The sequence below is a fragment of the Helianthus annuus genome, chromosome 3, assembly GCF_002127325.2.
Source record: "Helianthus annuus cultivar XRQ/B chromosome 3, HanXRQr2.0-SUNRISE, whole genome shotgun sequence".
In the NCBI taxonomy this organism is placed as follows: domain Eukaryota; kingdom Viridiplantae; phylum Streptophyta; class Magnoliopsida; order Asterales; family Asteraceae; genus Helianthus; species Helianthus annuus.
Window position 1 is genome coordinate 173,573,747 of NC_035435.2, and position 16,483 is coordinate 173,590,229.

The 16,483-nt window shown below is 31.8% G+C and overlaps 1 protein-coding gene and 1 long non-coding RNA gene across 3 annotated transcripts; both read right to left on the reverse strand.

The window, feature by feature from the left end:
- Window positions 1-526: 526 nt before the first annotated feature.
- On the reverse strand, window positions 527-11,039 carry LOC110930965. Of its 2 annotated transcripts, XM_022174354.2 has the most exons (5): window positions 10,948-11,039; window positions 1,927-2,586; window positions 1,714-1,829; window positions 915-1,033; window positions 527-827 (listed from the first exon to the last, which is right to left on the reverse strand). In XM_022174354.2, exons 1-5 carry the CDS (start codon window positions 10,953-10,955, stop codon window positions 723-725), a joined length of 1,008 nt encoding a protein of 335 aa, XP_022030046.1. In that variant the 5' UTR covers window positions 10,956-11,039; the 3' UTR covers window positions 527-722. The 2 variants fall into 2 exon arrangements, with proteins under 2 accessions (XP_022030046.1, XP_022030045.1); XM_022174353.2 differs by lacking the exon at window positions 10,948-11,039 and having other exon boundaries at window positions 1,927-2,816.
- LOC110930966 lies at window positions 5,127-10,941 on the reverse strand. Its single transcript, XR_004888970.1, has 4 exons — window positions 9,063-10,941; window positions 6,885-6,955; window positions 5,816-5,871; window positions 5,127-5,219 (listed from the first exon to the last, which is right to left on the reverse strand). It is a non-coding gene; the product is annotated as an uncharacterized LOC110930966 (long non-coding RNA).
- Window positions 11,040-16,483: the final 5,444 nt, after the last annotated feature.

Here is a 16,483-nt window from a genome sequence, read left to right on the forward strand (position 1 = left end):
ATAAATAAAATCCAAATACTCAAGATACAATGTTATCTCTTTGCTAAATTTCTCTAGACATACGATGTTACTTCCTCATGATTTTTGGATTTTAAGCCAGACAATGATAATAAGTGTAAATTTTATGATTTTGTGTATATCTAGATGGTATCCCTTATAATACGACATTTTATGATTTTGTTTATATCTAGATCGTATCCCTAATAATACATGCACACATTAATCATTGATTCAAACCATAGTACCATCTAAAAATAACATTAAGCCATAGTCACTTAACATGTTAATCATAAATAAATTATATAAACATACAAGACACTAGTTATAGTCACTTAACATGTTAATCACTAATAAATTGTATAAACATACAAGACACTAGTTATGACTTATGACATGCATAAGCAACCCATGACAAGAACTAAAGACGACATAAATCAAATACACAAACCAAACAAAGTACTGAATTCAAGATTAAATAGAATGGCCTTTTAACCACAATCCATTTCGACCCGAACTCGTTTTGATATCTTATTTCACACTTACCATTGTATAAATCATGATCCAAAACCAACAAACTTCAAATACTTTACATGTATTTTTCTTTCAAATAACTAACCAAACACACACTCTTCTTTATGACCAAACATGCACAATTTCACTCACAATCCAATGTTTTTCGTATCATATTCCTCTGCAATTTATTAACATATTTTTTCCATGAACTACACCCCTAATGTTCTCCTCACAGCCAGCTTGGATTTCAAATCTTTAACAACCGGAATCCTTTGATGTTCCGATGTTTTCTGCCACCATGCTACGAGTTCGTCCTATAAAAACGACGTTCATATCAGTTTGACACCATCAGAGAAATGATTTGTCCTATAATTTATTTTGTTAAAACTAACATCATTTACCTCTACAAAATCACAATTAGAGATGTGTTGACTTTCAACAAAGCATTCAACACCTCCAACTTTGACTCGAATAGATTGCTTCATATCTTTTAATGGAGTTTGAGTTTCCCATTGTAATCCTGCATTGATATATGTCAATGGTTTTGAACAATGTTTTAAAAACCGGTTTTTAAATCAAACCGGATTAGGCAAAAAAAAATTGGTTCAACCTGTTGAACCGGGTTGTACCGAGCGTTTCAACCGGGTTGACTAGATAACTCTAAAATTTCATAAATCAAAACATAAACTCAAAAGTTAATCCAAAAATGCATTATTACATATTAAAAGATGATACAAAAGTAAATCCATAATAAAAAATAATCCAAAAGATAATCGAAAATTATTCAGTTTTCCAACAAGCTCTTTTAAATGAAATTGTACGATATGTTTAAGCTATTTGAGTATTGAATACATCAATTGTTTTCGTTTCATACAATATTAAATAAGAACTTTTGTTACAAATAATCATAATATATAAAAATTTATGTAAGATAAGTAAAATATATAATAAAAATAAGTAACAACCCAAACTAAAATAACCCTGGGCCGGTACCGGTATTACGTTTCAAACCGGTATACCGGATTTTACCGCCGGTACAAACCTTATACCGTTCCACTTATTTACCGGGTGTTCCGTACCGGATTTATATCTGGAAACGGTAATACCGGTATAACCGGCCGGTATTTACCGGTTTTTAAAACATTGGTTTTGATTAATGCCGATATTCTTATTAGTTTCTAAGTAATCATACATTCATACCTGTTATGCAGGCAACATAGTATCTTGATCCCTCAGCTCGTTCTTCCGGTTTTGCAACCCGCAACCGTAGAAAGAACCCATCTAGTTGTGCAACCGACGATTTGGAATTCATCCATCTAACATGACATAACGTAACATAATATTACTATTGACAAAAGTTAATATTTTAAATATCGAGCGAATTAAATGAAAATAAAAGGTTAAGTTTCTTACTTGTGGATATCAGTACGCGATAATCTAAGCCCCCTTATGGTATCAAACATTCCCTTCGGTGCTTCTTTACCTACATTTGTTATGTTGTAAACGACTGATTCTTGGCTACGTCTTTTGGCTATGACCGAGCTGCCAATGGATTTATTCTCAATCCGTGTAATAGTTTCTGGCGAAAAAAGAGACTGAAAAACATTTTGGAATCCCTTTTCTTTGCTTTCAAGACTATGCGTTTCATTACTAACACCGATCCTTTGATCATAAATGTTACGGCTCTTGAATCCTTTCAACATGTTTGAAATCCAGTTCATGAAAGAATGATCGGTTTTAGTTGCGTATTCATCAGCTTGTTTCTTGTTTCTTTTCCTTCCAAGAATTAATTGTTGTTCGACGCTGCGTATTTTCTTTCTTTTAGTCGATAAATTAGCACTTCTGCAACTTTCCATGCTTCCGTGACTCTCAGCCTTGTCTAGACGCCTCGTTTCACTTGGACCTTCTTCCGGCATAATACAAGGTTTGTTGTCGGCGAATTTAATGTTTAAACCTGTTTGTGGTGACCAAACTAGCTCGGCTAATGTACCGGACCCCACAAAGTTCATTATATTTGCCTTTGCATTTGCACCTGCACCGGTATCACTATTCTTCTTCGTCGTCTTCTTCACATTATATATATATATGGAACCCATTAAGTGGGAGTTAACTTTGAAATCCATCTTGACCGTCGGATCATGCTGAGATTAAATCTCAGCCCTTTAAACTCCCAAAAATAACCACTCTAATGGAGGTTATTTGCAGTTTTCTGCAGGTGGTTTTGTTCCAGAAATTTAGGCCCATGATCTCCACTCCTCTTGCAAGTTTCCTCCAGAAATTTAGGCCCATGATCTTGTGCTATATAATGCACCTGCCTGTAACAAGTTCAAACATATTCGATCAAGCATTTCAGCAAAAAAAATGAAGCAAAGCATAACTGAACTCGAACTAGGCGACCAAAAGTGTTCTACCAATGAAAATCAATCTCCCTTACCATCTTTATCGGCCACTACAGCAAAGGTTAGTAAAACCATTTGTTTACAAACCTGCTACTGTCACTATACATACACTAAACTTTTGTATTGATTTTGTTGTTTTAGGAGATCACCGTCAAGAATTTGACTGATGCGGATCAGAATCCGTTCATAAAAAGTGGACCAGAATGTTATCAGGTTTTTATTTTTATTTGATACTCTTAATATAAACTTAGATATTTCTATCATCAACAATTTTGATTGATTTTTTATTTTAGGAAATGAAACTTACCATTCTGGATGATGAGCAGCAGAAAACGTTGTTTCATAATGGACCTGCATGTAATCAGGTTAATACCGTTAATATAAACTTATAACTCTTGATATGTTCATGATCATCAATTTTCATTGATTTCTTATTTCAGGAAATGGGACTTGCTAATTTGGATGATGAGCAGAAAACAATAAAAAAACATGGAGCAGCTTGTGATGAGGTATCTATTTCCAAACTATAAATTTTCAAATTTTTGTTGCTTTGATGGTTGTAAGATGTGTATTGAGTGTTTTTCAAAAAAAAAGTTGTTTTTTTTAAGTTTTAACCCAAAGGTTTTTATGTTTCTCATTTTAAACCTTTTGACATTTTTAGTTTTAACCTAAAGTTTTCCAACTTTTCAATTTAACCCCAAGACTTTCTTATTTTCCTATTATTACTATTATTATTTTTATTATTTTATTATTATTATTATTAAAAAAATTTATTATTATTATTATTATTATTAAAAAAATTTATTATTATTATTATTATTATTATTTATCATTATTACTTTTAACTATTTTTTTTATTATTATTTATTATTACTATTTTTATTATTATTTTTTATTATTATTACAATTTAGAATGGTATTGAGGGTGGCATTCATTAATTTAGAATCGTATTGAGGGTGGCATTCGTTAAGGGTGGCATTCATTAAGTGTTTTAACAAAACAGTCATTACAATATACCTTTTATTATAATTATTATTCCTATTATTACTATTATTATTTTTATTATTTTATTATTTTATTATTATTATTATTATTATTATTATTAAAAAAATTATTATTATTATTATCATTTATCATTATTATTTTTAACTATTTTTTATTATTATTTATTATTACTATTTTTATTATTATTTTTATTATTATTACTATTTTTATTATTATTTTTTATTATTATTACAATTTTTTATTATTATTATTATTATTTATTATTTATTATTTATTATTATTATTTATTATATATATTATTATTATTATTATTATTATTATTTTGCCACCACTAATTCTTTTTTTTATTATTTATTATTATTATTTTTATTATTTTTTATTGTTATTATTAAAAAATTGTTATTATTATTATTATTATTATTTTTTAACTATTATTTTTTATTATTATTTATTATTATTTTTATTATTATTATTATTATTAAAATTTATTATTATTATTAATATTTATTATATATTATTATTATTATTATTATTATTATTATTTTTATTATTTTGCCACGACTAATAAAATCCAATAGATCGATAGCGTATAATTGTCCTTCTATATTGACAGACCCAAAATATAAAAGCACCGGCCTTGCTGAATGTACAGACTCAAAAAGACTACCTGCTAAAATCGGGATCCACTGGCTTGAGTGGCAGTGGCAATAATTTAGGAGTAAGTGAATGGTTGGTCCTCCTCAAGTTGTGTAATATATTGGCAGCAAACCTGGAGGCATAGATGGCTGCACCAAGACATGGGGAGGTACCGGTGGCAGTGTGTGCTACTGCATCCTGGCCTTCTGCCTCCCACAATGTCTACGCCAAGCAGCCTGTATAAAACAAGCTCCCCATGTCCTCCAATGTTGCGAGTAGTACCTGACAAGTTTAACATTCTCTTAGATTGTATATAAATATGATAAGTTAAGTAAAGAAAGATTACCGAAACGTATGCTGGAAGCGCTTGCTGTGTAGTCTCCTGAACTGGGAGGCTACAATCTTGAGGTCATTAGCTTTAAGAGAAAACGCTTCGACATCTGTAATCACTCTCACAGTTGTCGTTGAGAGGGGGAGAGTCGAAGACAGGTTTGGATCCAAAGCCCATGTGAGTAGCTCATCTCCACAAAAGTCACCTGCCTTGAGGTTACTAGAGTTAAAGAAGCCCCTTCTTCCACCATTTGTAGTCACAGTTAGCAAGTCTCCGCGCATTATAAACAGCATCTCATCTACCGGATCTCCCTCTCGCACTATGTAGCTATTCTCTGTGTAAAGACAAATTATTTGTGAGTAAAATACAAAAGTTCGGTTTTAAACACCTTAACTCATTTTTTACCCTACATATAACATTTTAAAAGTAAATATTGGAAATACTTTATTTTTAAAAGAAAATTGTTATTAATCAGGCTTGAATGTAAATTTTTTTTTTTAAGAAAACAACTCATAAATGTGGATGGTTTTTCAAAGTCACAAAATATGTGGAAGCTATTTTTCAGCAATTCAGTTTTTTTTTCACTCTTATGTTTATGATTATTCTTATTAGTTTTATATTATTATCATAAAACACTAACTATCATAATATTATTATTATTATTATTATTATTATTATTAGTATTATTATTATTATTTAATTATTATTATTATTATTATTTATTATTATTATTTTTATTTTTTATTATTAGTATTGTTATTTATTATTATTATTAAAATATTAAAATTTATTATTATTATTATTATTATTTATTATTATTATTATTATTTATTATTTTATTACATTTTTTTATTATTATTATTAATATTTATTATTATTATTTATTATCATGCAATTAAGGAGTGACATCAACATTTATGAGGTACTCACCTGCGAGTAACTGCCCTTCAAAGGACCAAATTGTCCAAAAGATCTCGAGTCTTCATCTACAGCAAATCAGTTTTTTTTCAATTTTATGTTACCCAAAAAATGGCATGTTCTTCATCTACAAAGCATTCTTATTTGCTTATCAAGTTCAAAGCATTCTTAAATATAGTCAGCCACTTTTGAATTTAAATTTAATCTAACTGAAAAAAAAAACTGATTTGCTGAAATATGGCCATTTTTTAGGTAACATAAAACTGAAATATAGCCAGCCACTTTTGAACAACATTACAAATAAAAGCTAATTTATATTAAGTGTACACAAAGCTAATTTATATTAAATTATCTAATATAGAGGTAAACTATTAAATCAAACTTTTATTACTAATAGTTTTAACATCAAATTAATAATATCAACATAACATGATAAATGGTTAAACCTTTGCAGTTTTCTGACCTGATGGGTTGCTCCACATTTTGTGCCCATGATCTCCTACTTTTTAGAGCCCATGATCTCCACTCCAGGTCTAATAGATTTAAATCTAGATAACTTTTTAGATGATCTTTTGTTATTCTTGATTGATTGAGTTTGACTTATTTATTTAGGCTAATTTTAATTATGATGATTTAACCTTTTTCCCCCAACTCATTTACTACAGGTGGATGATATATTTTTAATAAAGAACATGAAGTATATAAGTATTTTTAATCCTTTAAAAAAATATAAGTATTTTTAATAGAGAAAATGAAGTATATAAGTAAAATATATTTTTATCCTAAACCGGAATATTGTTGAATGAATAGCTTAATAACTTGATAAACTAAATAAAGATGTGTTCTTATGACGGTTCTTAAATTTGAATAAATCGACACGAAGTTTTCCAGACATTAGATGTGGTTTAATTATATCGCACCTCTACAAATGTGGCACTATTACTCATGACTTTCTCGGTACGCCTTGTACTCAGGTGTTGTTGCCTATATTCATGTAAGGATAATATATAAAGGGCAATTGGGAAATTACACTAAACCTACAGGTGCAAAACATGATATAAAACTGAAAAAGAATACTCACAAAGTTTATGTTGAGAGAAGACATGAACATTCAAACCCTTGACCTTTGATGTCAGACCGGCCAAATTAAACCTGGCAAACACGAAAGTAACTTCATTAAACAATAGAGTGCTAAATCATGGTGTAAAGTAGAGAGAACACCCCTCAACGCAATCAAGGTTATGTTGAGCGAATAGACCTACCCTTTGACTTTTGAGGTCATCAAGATCAGGGCCGGCCCAGAGGGTGTGCAGAGTGTGCCACCGCTCTGGGCCCCCAAAATTTGGGGCCCAATACTTTTTTTTTCATTCGGTTTACGCTTAATAGCGCTTTGAGTCCGCATATATTCACCCTATTTTGACCGACCCATATCTTGCCCCTTATTCAAAATTCATGTATTCACCATTGGTTCAAGCTTAATTTGCATGTAGAGAGAAGTGTAAGGGAAACATGAGAAAAAATAACAATCTTTTGTTTTTTGTTTATATCTTTTGATGGTATCGTTTGATTTATAAAAAAAACGAGTTAACGTTAACCCGCGCGTTGCGGCAGAATATTGATTATCATTCTCTTTAGCATCACTGTATAAGATTATCAGATACGAAAATCTTTTATTTAATACGAAACATTCGTTTAATTTTCTTTATCCCAGCATACAATACCACATTAAAGAGTTTTACTTCAACCTTATTTTATAATAATCTCCTAATTTTCAGTTCATATCAATGATACAATAAACGGGATTATGAATCAAAGAAAATTTTTAACTAAAATGCATTAAATAAAGTTAAGTCAAAAGAAGATTTAGTGGACGTTGAAGACACACAATTAAAAGACTTCACCTGTTTGCATTACTATTACACAAACCCAAATATCACATATGAAAACAAAAGCCCCTACAACATCATATCCTTTTTCACCAATTCAACATATGTATTATATTATTCTTTTACTTGAACAATACAACAATAAATATTCAAATATCATACCTACGTTTACAAAATCCCATCAAATCAAGTATCAACATATATATTTGTAATTATTTAAATGATATTATCCAGCCCTAACGAAGTCTATAAAAAATGATTGTTCAAGTTACATTTTATATCAAAATTGTTCAATTGTTAGTTAATTTTTATTATTTTTTATTGAGATAAATATATAATTACTTAAAAATAATAGCGCTTTGAGTCCGCATATATTCACCCTATTTTGACCGACCCATATCTTGCCCCTTATTCAAAATTCATGTATTCACCATTGGTTCAAGCTTAATTTGCATGTAGAGAGAAGTGTAAGGGAAACATGAGAAAAAATAACAATCTTTTGTTTTTTGTTTATATCTTTTGATGGTATCGTTTGATTTATAAAAAAAAATAGGCCCTTACAGATAAATAACATGATCTAGGGCCCGAAAAAAATTTTAAGTTTTTTTTTATGTACATATTTTAAAAAATTTGTATGTTTTTAAATGAAAAATCTTAAAGGGCCTATATTTATGAACCGAAAACGTTAAAGCTCAACTGTTTTTACCAATCAAATTCAAAAGACCAACTGTTTTAGTGTGTAATGGATTAACGACTTGGGCAAAATCAATAAACAAACATAATGGATTAATGAATAGGTCCCAAAATTTTTATCACGCACAGGGCCAAAAATTCTTTCGTGATTTTTGAAGACGGCCCTGATCAAGATTATCAGTAAACTTTTAACATCAACACAAAGTCTTTAAATTGTGAAAATTAAATTTAACTCAAAAAGCAACCTGCTTTCCTTTGAGAAAACAAAATACCCTTTGACTTTTGAGGTCAAATGCATCACATTTTGACATTACCAGAGATCAAGATCCTTTAAATCAAGAAAATACAAGACTTTATAACTTTTAGCAGCACAGATAAACAATTAATTTGAATAAGAATTAACCATCTAACTCTACAGATTATCAAGAAGTACATGAACCCAAAACTTATATCATATTAGTATCATTTTAATATACATGTTTATAGACCATGTCCCAAATCATACTATTTCACGATGCATATATACACAGACAGAATATATACACATACATATATTACAAATTCTCAAAAAATCAACAAACAAAAACTTTCAAGGGTTAGCATGGTGATAGGCGTTTGATTAGATATTAGGGTATTGAGAAAACAAAAGATCTTCCAAGTAACTTAACAACAAGAATTACCTCAACTTGATGTTGCAATGATTGGATTATTTCATCAAGAACACCACCATGTTTTACCGGTGAACTTGTCGGAAGGAATTAAAGTCGCCGCGTATGTGCTCCGATCTCCGATCTCTCCCGTTCTCCGATCTCTCTCTCTCTCTCTCTCTCTCTCTCTCTCTCTCTGGACAGGGCAGCGTATGTGCGGCGAGTTAAGATGAAGACGGAGCTTGGGGTTGTGTGGCGACATGCGAGCAAGCACGGGACGCCGGTAGCCGGCCGTAACCGGTACCGGTCGCCGATGATCGGACAGAGAAACCAGAGGGCTGAAAGATGATGTCGGCTGCTGAATGTGTCTCTATGGTTTTAGGGTTTTTATTATAACACACTCACTTATATATTTAGGTTGAATAAATGGGTTGGGCCAAGTGTAAATCAAACTCATTTTGTTAGGTTAGAGATTATGAGCCCAATTATTATTATTTCTATTTCCATTTTTTATGTGCCAACAAAACGAGTTGGGTAAAATCAAATATATTAGAATTTAGTAAAGTACATGTCGGGTAAAACCGGGGTTAAGTACATGTCGGGTAAAACCGAGTCCAACAAAACGAGTTGGGTAAAATCAAATATATTAGAATTTAGTAAGGTTATAGAGACCTATTAATAATATCCTATAATTTTGAAGGCCTACTTATAAAATAAAATTACACAAACATGTGACATTGACTGAGAATTTTGATATACATTATAGGGATATTGGATTTAAATAATCTTAACTTTCACCAATTGACCAATAACAATGATTTTTACCGTACCACTCCCGACTTTCAACTTACCCAATAATAAATTGACCTTAATTTGAATTATGTATAGCATCCCAAAGGCACAATAAATATAATATTCTTAAAGGGATTAAATTATGTTTTTATAATAAAATAATATGTTAACCTTATTTTGAATTCGTATAAGTTATAAATTTTCAAATCAATATCTTCAACTACTACAATTATAACAACACATTCAATTTTTGTTTTTTGTCATATAACATTAAAGTTGTAGGTCTAATTGATAATGGATGTGCATTCCATTGTTGACTATTTTTCATCTCTCACACAATACGGAGTTTGGTATACCGTTACATTCGTTTGGGTCGACTTTGTTTTGTCTATCGCTGGTGAAAACAAATTATTGGTTATCTTTCTCGATCAAGCCGTAAGTGTCATTTTTCTTTCTTTTTAAATAAAAATTTATTTCTTACTTAAATCACTAAAAATCTCTTCATCTTTCAGAGACAAAAAGTAGCCACATTCATCCCAGCATCTTTAACTCACTTTTACGATGACATGAATTTGGTTGGCAACATGTTTGTATTAAGCCGTTTCCAAATTGAAAACTTCGAATACAAAGAGTGGCCAAAACATGAAAGGCACATCTTGGTTTTTGGTGACTTCAAGATCGTAATTAGTGAATATACTAAACTTATTAAAATGACACCATTTCATGTTTTGCCACTCTGTCATTTTTATTTTATATTGTGTGTGGTTGTACACTGTTCACGTTCGTTTTCCTTTTATAAGTTAAAAATGGTGCTTTTGTTTATAATGTTGTTTAGATTTGTGTCCACTTAATGTGGGTGTTTGAGATTGCTTATTTTGAGCTCCTTTTAAGTTTTTGACCTCTTAAAAGTTAATAGGTCATTTTTATAGTTTTTGGATAATGTGTTTTGAGAACGAGGTTTAGTGGTTTGCAAAGAAGAAAAGAAAAAGTTAGATGGTTGCAACCTTTTCAAAAAAGGATATGGAAAAGAAGAAAAGGAAAAGCGTTGCTGAACACCCTCAATATACATTATCTTTGTTTGTTACACTGTTAGCGTAAGCCGTCCAACGGACGGGTATTAAACTAGTTTGTCATTGATCAAATGTTGCATCCAAAGAGAAATCCTGAAACTGTAACTTTGAGATTTCATTTGACTTGCAACAATGTATAAGAACTAATTGTCTAAAATATTAAGAGTAAACTGCCATTTTGGTCCTTGTGGTTTGGTCACTTTTGCCACTTTAGTGCAAAACTCAAACTTTTTGCATCTGGTCCCTGTGGTTTCAGTTTTATTGCCATTTTGGTCCAAAAATAATATCAGATCATATTTGTCTTATAAAATCCTGTAATTTTGTCATTTTCCTCAAAGGCAAATCAGGTCATATTTGTCTTATAAAATATGGTATTTATTTATAAAAAGAAATGATCATTTTGCCCCTGCGGAAAATGACAAAATTTGCAGGATTTTATAAGACAAATATGACATGATTTCATTTTTGGACCAAAATGGCAATAAAACTGAAACCACAGGGACTCAGATGCAAAAAGTTTGAGTTTTGGACTAAAGTGGCAAAAGTGACCAAACCACAGGGACCAAAATGGCAGTTTACTCAAATATTAAAGGTCTAACATTAATGTTTCACAAAATTTCTCAACTTTTCTATGGAAAGTGAAAGAGAACTATAGTACGGATCCAACGATAAATAAATAGTTAGGATTTATTGTAATTATCCTTTTTTTTTAACAACCAACGACACTTTTATTACCAAAAAATGGGGCCAGCTAGACATTGGAAGTCCCAAATTACATAAAAGAAGGTGTGCGAGTGGTGTGGCCGCATGGGGCCGTTTTTTAGGCGGCCCAAAATTTCAAAACTTAAACCTGAATTAAATATCTAATTAACTAGCATGAAATTAAAAAAAAAAAGAAAAACTTGTGGAGTATCAATATGTATCGGAATGATTCGAGTTCTACTATTCTAGGGGCCATTTTTTTTCTACTGGCACTGGGCTTTCAAATTCTCGGAGACGACTCTGATCTCCATCATTATCCTGATAATGATTTGATTTGATTTCCTTTGTCATCATCATACTCAGTAAATCTCACCAATTGCAAAGCTAAAGTAGAGTCTGAGGAGTGTATGATGTAGGCAACCTTACCTCTACCCATAGGAATAGAAAGGCTGCTTCCAATTAGACCCTGGCTCGATAGTAGTTTTGCATCAAGCCTTAGACCTAAAGCACGTAACACTCTACAATCGGTACAAAGACCAATTAATGCATGTACCCCTGTCTTTTGGCTATCAATACCACCACATGATACATGATTAACCGTCCTCCACTTTAACGTTATTTTAACGAAATTAGTAAAATAACGTTAAAATAAATATAGTTTTGCTTTCACCCCCAAAGCACCCACATATATACATTATTTGCATACTCAGTAAATCCCACCAATAGCAAAGCTAAAGTAGAGTCTGAGAAGGGTAAGACGTAGACAGCCTTACATCTACCCCTACGAATAGAGAGGCTGCTTCCAATGCGACCCCGTCTCAACAGTAGTTTTACATCAAACCTTAGACCTAAAGCACGTAACACTCTACAATCGTTACAAAGACCAATTAGTGCATATACCCCTGTCTTTTGGCTATCAATACCACCACATGATGCATGATTAACCGTCCTCCACTTTAACGTTATTTTCAAAAAAATTAGTAAAATAACGTTAAAATAAATGCAATTTTGCTTTCACCCCCAAAGCACCCACACATATACATTATGTGCGCACACCGCCTGCGAGGCCTATTTGATTTCCTTTGTAATTATCATTATTGTATCCCTATATATATAATTGGCTAATAATACATCATACCTAGAGGTATGTTTGAATCCAAGTAAAATGAAGAAATAAGTTACAATACATAAATCAAGCCATGCAATGGATCATTAATATTCTTTAATGTAAAACAACATTTAAACATGAGAATTCAACACAACAATTAGGCCACTTTATATATAAAAATTAATCATTCAAGTTCATATTTCAGAGATTGAGAGAGAGAGAGAGAGAGAGAGAGAGAGTTGACTGACCTGTAAACTTTAAAACCGATTGATGCTTCTCAACTGAACAGAATATAACAATAAGAGAAGCTATCTTAATGACATGCGTCCCCATTCACATGCATACGTGGAAATTTGTGGATGGTCACACAAATTTACTATTCTATATGCCCCTTATCTTTATATTGTTTTATGTTTATGGTACCCAAGGTTTCACATGTTTTAATTTATATAGTCTCATGTATATATTTATATGCATGTTATACTTATACAATACAATGAGTCTTTCCATTTGGTTATAACTATTCGTTTTGATTTTTGTTAAGTCTAGATGTCGAAATTCTTTACCGGACTGAATCGTGCTTCCGCTGGGATATGTTAAAAAAGAACGGAGGTACTTAAGAGACCATACTTAGAAAAAACAGACAGATAAAAAAAATGTTTCAAATGGAAGTTCAAACGTCTAGCCTTTGATTAAGAGGAAACAAGATTAATCATTTCATTATGTGTCCGCCAGTATTTTAGGGACTTCTATTAGGAGGTAAAGATAAGTGACAAAATTTACGCCAAGTCGAGGTTCAAATGCCTAAGGTTAGGTTAAAGGAAAACAAGATTAATAATTTCCCTTTCCGTCAACTAGTAAGTTAAAAGACTTGCCATTTATATTTCTATACATGTGACATACATATTTAAAAAAAAAAAATTAGGGTGGTTAGACCCGGTCCCCTTAGTGGTGTCTGTCCATGCATGTCTATGTATATGCATCAATGGCGGACCTATGAATTTTTTTCCTGAGAGTGCGAAATATTTTTAAAGATTTTAGGCCCTTAGCTATATAAAAAAATTGGTTCATAGCGGGTCGGATCGGGCCGGGTCATGTAAGACAAAAGAACATCAAACTAAAATTTATGTAATCATCAAAAACACGTCAAACGTCATTACGGGTTTTTCATTTTTTTGAAATCTATCCAAAACATCATCTAGAGATACTAAACACTCCATCAGTTCATTACATTCTTACTTATGGTTCCTACTTCCTATCACATATAAATTCCTCCGTATAAATTGTTACATACATAAATAAGTACATTTGAGTAAAGGAAGTTACAAGTTGGTGAATTGTGTAGATAAGATACATGTAGATTTAGTACGTTCTCTCACCATGTAAATGGAATATTAGGTGTTAAAATAAGTGTCTATTGTTACATATGTTACATATTGTTACATATTCAGTTTGGGCTTATTATCATTTTCATTCGTTGGTTTGGTTGTTATTAGTTTGTTATTGGGCTTATGTGGTTGTTATTGGGCTTATGGGTTGTTTGAGCCTGGTTGTTGTTACAGAAATATCTAAGGGGCTGGTTGTAAATTGGAGGACTGTTCGTGTAAGCTGTTGATAGTTCTGGACTTGAGTGGAAGATTGGAGTATATATACTTTGTCTCTCTCTTCAATGATTTAGTTGATCAGATTTACTTCTCTCTCTTGTTCTTGTTTTCGTTTAGGGTTTGTACGAACAATCTCAGTTGAGATTGTTCTTCTGGATTTGTTGTATTCTTGTTCTGATGATCATCAGTGGATGATCATCTATGTACTTCTGTACTTGTTGTTGATTAGATCTTACAGTTGTAAGATCATTGGGTATTTGGGGGGCAAATATTTTGGGTTGGTTTAATAAGAGTTTTGTCACCTGTTTTTGTCGCTATTTCGTGTGTTGATCAGTTGTTATTTTTGATTACTTGTTATTTCATAAAATTTCACATGGTATCAGAGCTATAGGCTCTGGATCTGTCGTTATTCCGCTGTGATTTGCTGATTTTTTGTTGATTTGTGCCCAGGTCTGTTTGAAGTTACAGATCTGGCTATTGTTCTGGATAGATCATCTTGATCTTGGAGTTGTGCTTCGATTCTTGTGCCTGAAACCCTAGCTAGGGTTTTATTGGAAGTGTGAAGGTTCTCCTCGTTCTTGGTGAAAACACTCTGTGTTGGTCTCTAAATCCTTGAAGATTTAGGGCAAACTGACCAGTAGTGTTTTATTGGTTGTTGTTGATTCTAGATCTGTTGTTACAATACTTCAGATCTAGTTGCACCCACTGTGAGGCTATTCTCCCCCTCTCTTTTTTCTTTTTGTTGATTGGTTGATTAGTTGAAGTCGGGGTAGTGAGGACCGGCACATTTGATTGTTGATATTTGTTTGTTGATCTTGGTTTTATTTTTTAGATTTGAGTTGGATCTTCATTTCTTGAGAGAAAAGTTGGCTGATGGTGTTATAAGAACTGTCAAGATTGATACAGAAAATCAGCTTGCTGACATTCTTACCAAAGGTCTTACCAGTGATCAGCATGAATTATTTTGTAATCAACTTGGTTTGATTGACATGTTTAAACCAATCGAATGAAGGGGGGATGTTAAAATAAGTGTCTATTGTTACATATGTTACATATTGTTACATATTCAGTTTGGGCTTATTATCATTTTCATTCGTTGGTTTGGTTGTTATTAGTTTGTTATTGGGCTTATGTGGTTGTTATTGGGCTTATGGGTTGTTTGAGCCTGGTTGTTGTTACAGAAATATCTAAGGGGCTGGTTGTAAATTGGAGGACTGTTCGTGTAAGCTGTTGATAGTTCTGGACTTGAGTGGAAGATTGGAGTATATATACTTTGTCTCTCTCTTCAATGATTTAGTTGATCAGATTTACTTCTCTCTCTTGTTCTTGTTTTCGTTTAGGGTTTGTACGAACAATCTCAGTTGAGATTGTTCTTCTGGATTTGTTGTATTCTTGTTCTGATGATCATCAGTGGATGATCATCTATGTACTTCTGTACTTGTTGTTGATTAGATCTTACAGTTGTAAGATCATTGGGTATTTGGGGGGCAAATATTTTGGGTTGGTTTAATAAGAGTTTTGTCACCTGTTTTTGTCGCTATTTCGTGTGTTGATCAGTTGTTATTTTTGATTACTTGTTATTTCATAAAATTTCACATTAGGAAGTGCATTGCATGTATAAATAATAATCGGAAGTTGAGGGTCACATAATGAGAATGTGTTCTAAAGTACAAAATTATCTCTCTTTTTCAAATAATAAATAGATAGTTTATAAGTGGTCCAATGTGGGCTATCTCATATTCACGATTTAAATTCTAATAATCATGACATCATTATCAATATCTTTGAACTATATATGCACATATGAGATTTAGGTTAATTTGATCTTTAAAAGTATAATGCAACTAAAATGTAGTTTAGATTGGTCTCTATGGTGACAATGCTATTTATTTCCACAACGCCTAAATGTCGTGTTTGGTCTTAATACTCCTTTTTATCTTCTAGGGTCTTGATACTACTTTTTTTAATGATCAATAAAAATCTAATCACCCAGATAAATATCACTGACTTGCAAACGCAGACGACGTTGGTAACCTGGTTCGCTACCATTTCAGAGGAAATTCATAGTCTGAAAGTCCACTGTGGAAGAATTCTTGGCTCACTCAGAGCAATTTTGCGTCAGGTGAAACTCAAACCCGTAACCTTCATATTAGAAAGTTATGAGATTGCCGAGGTGAT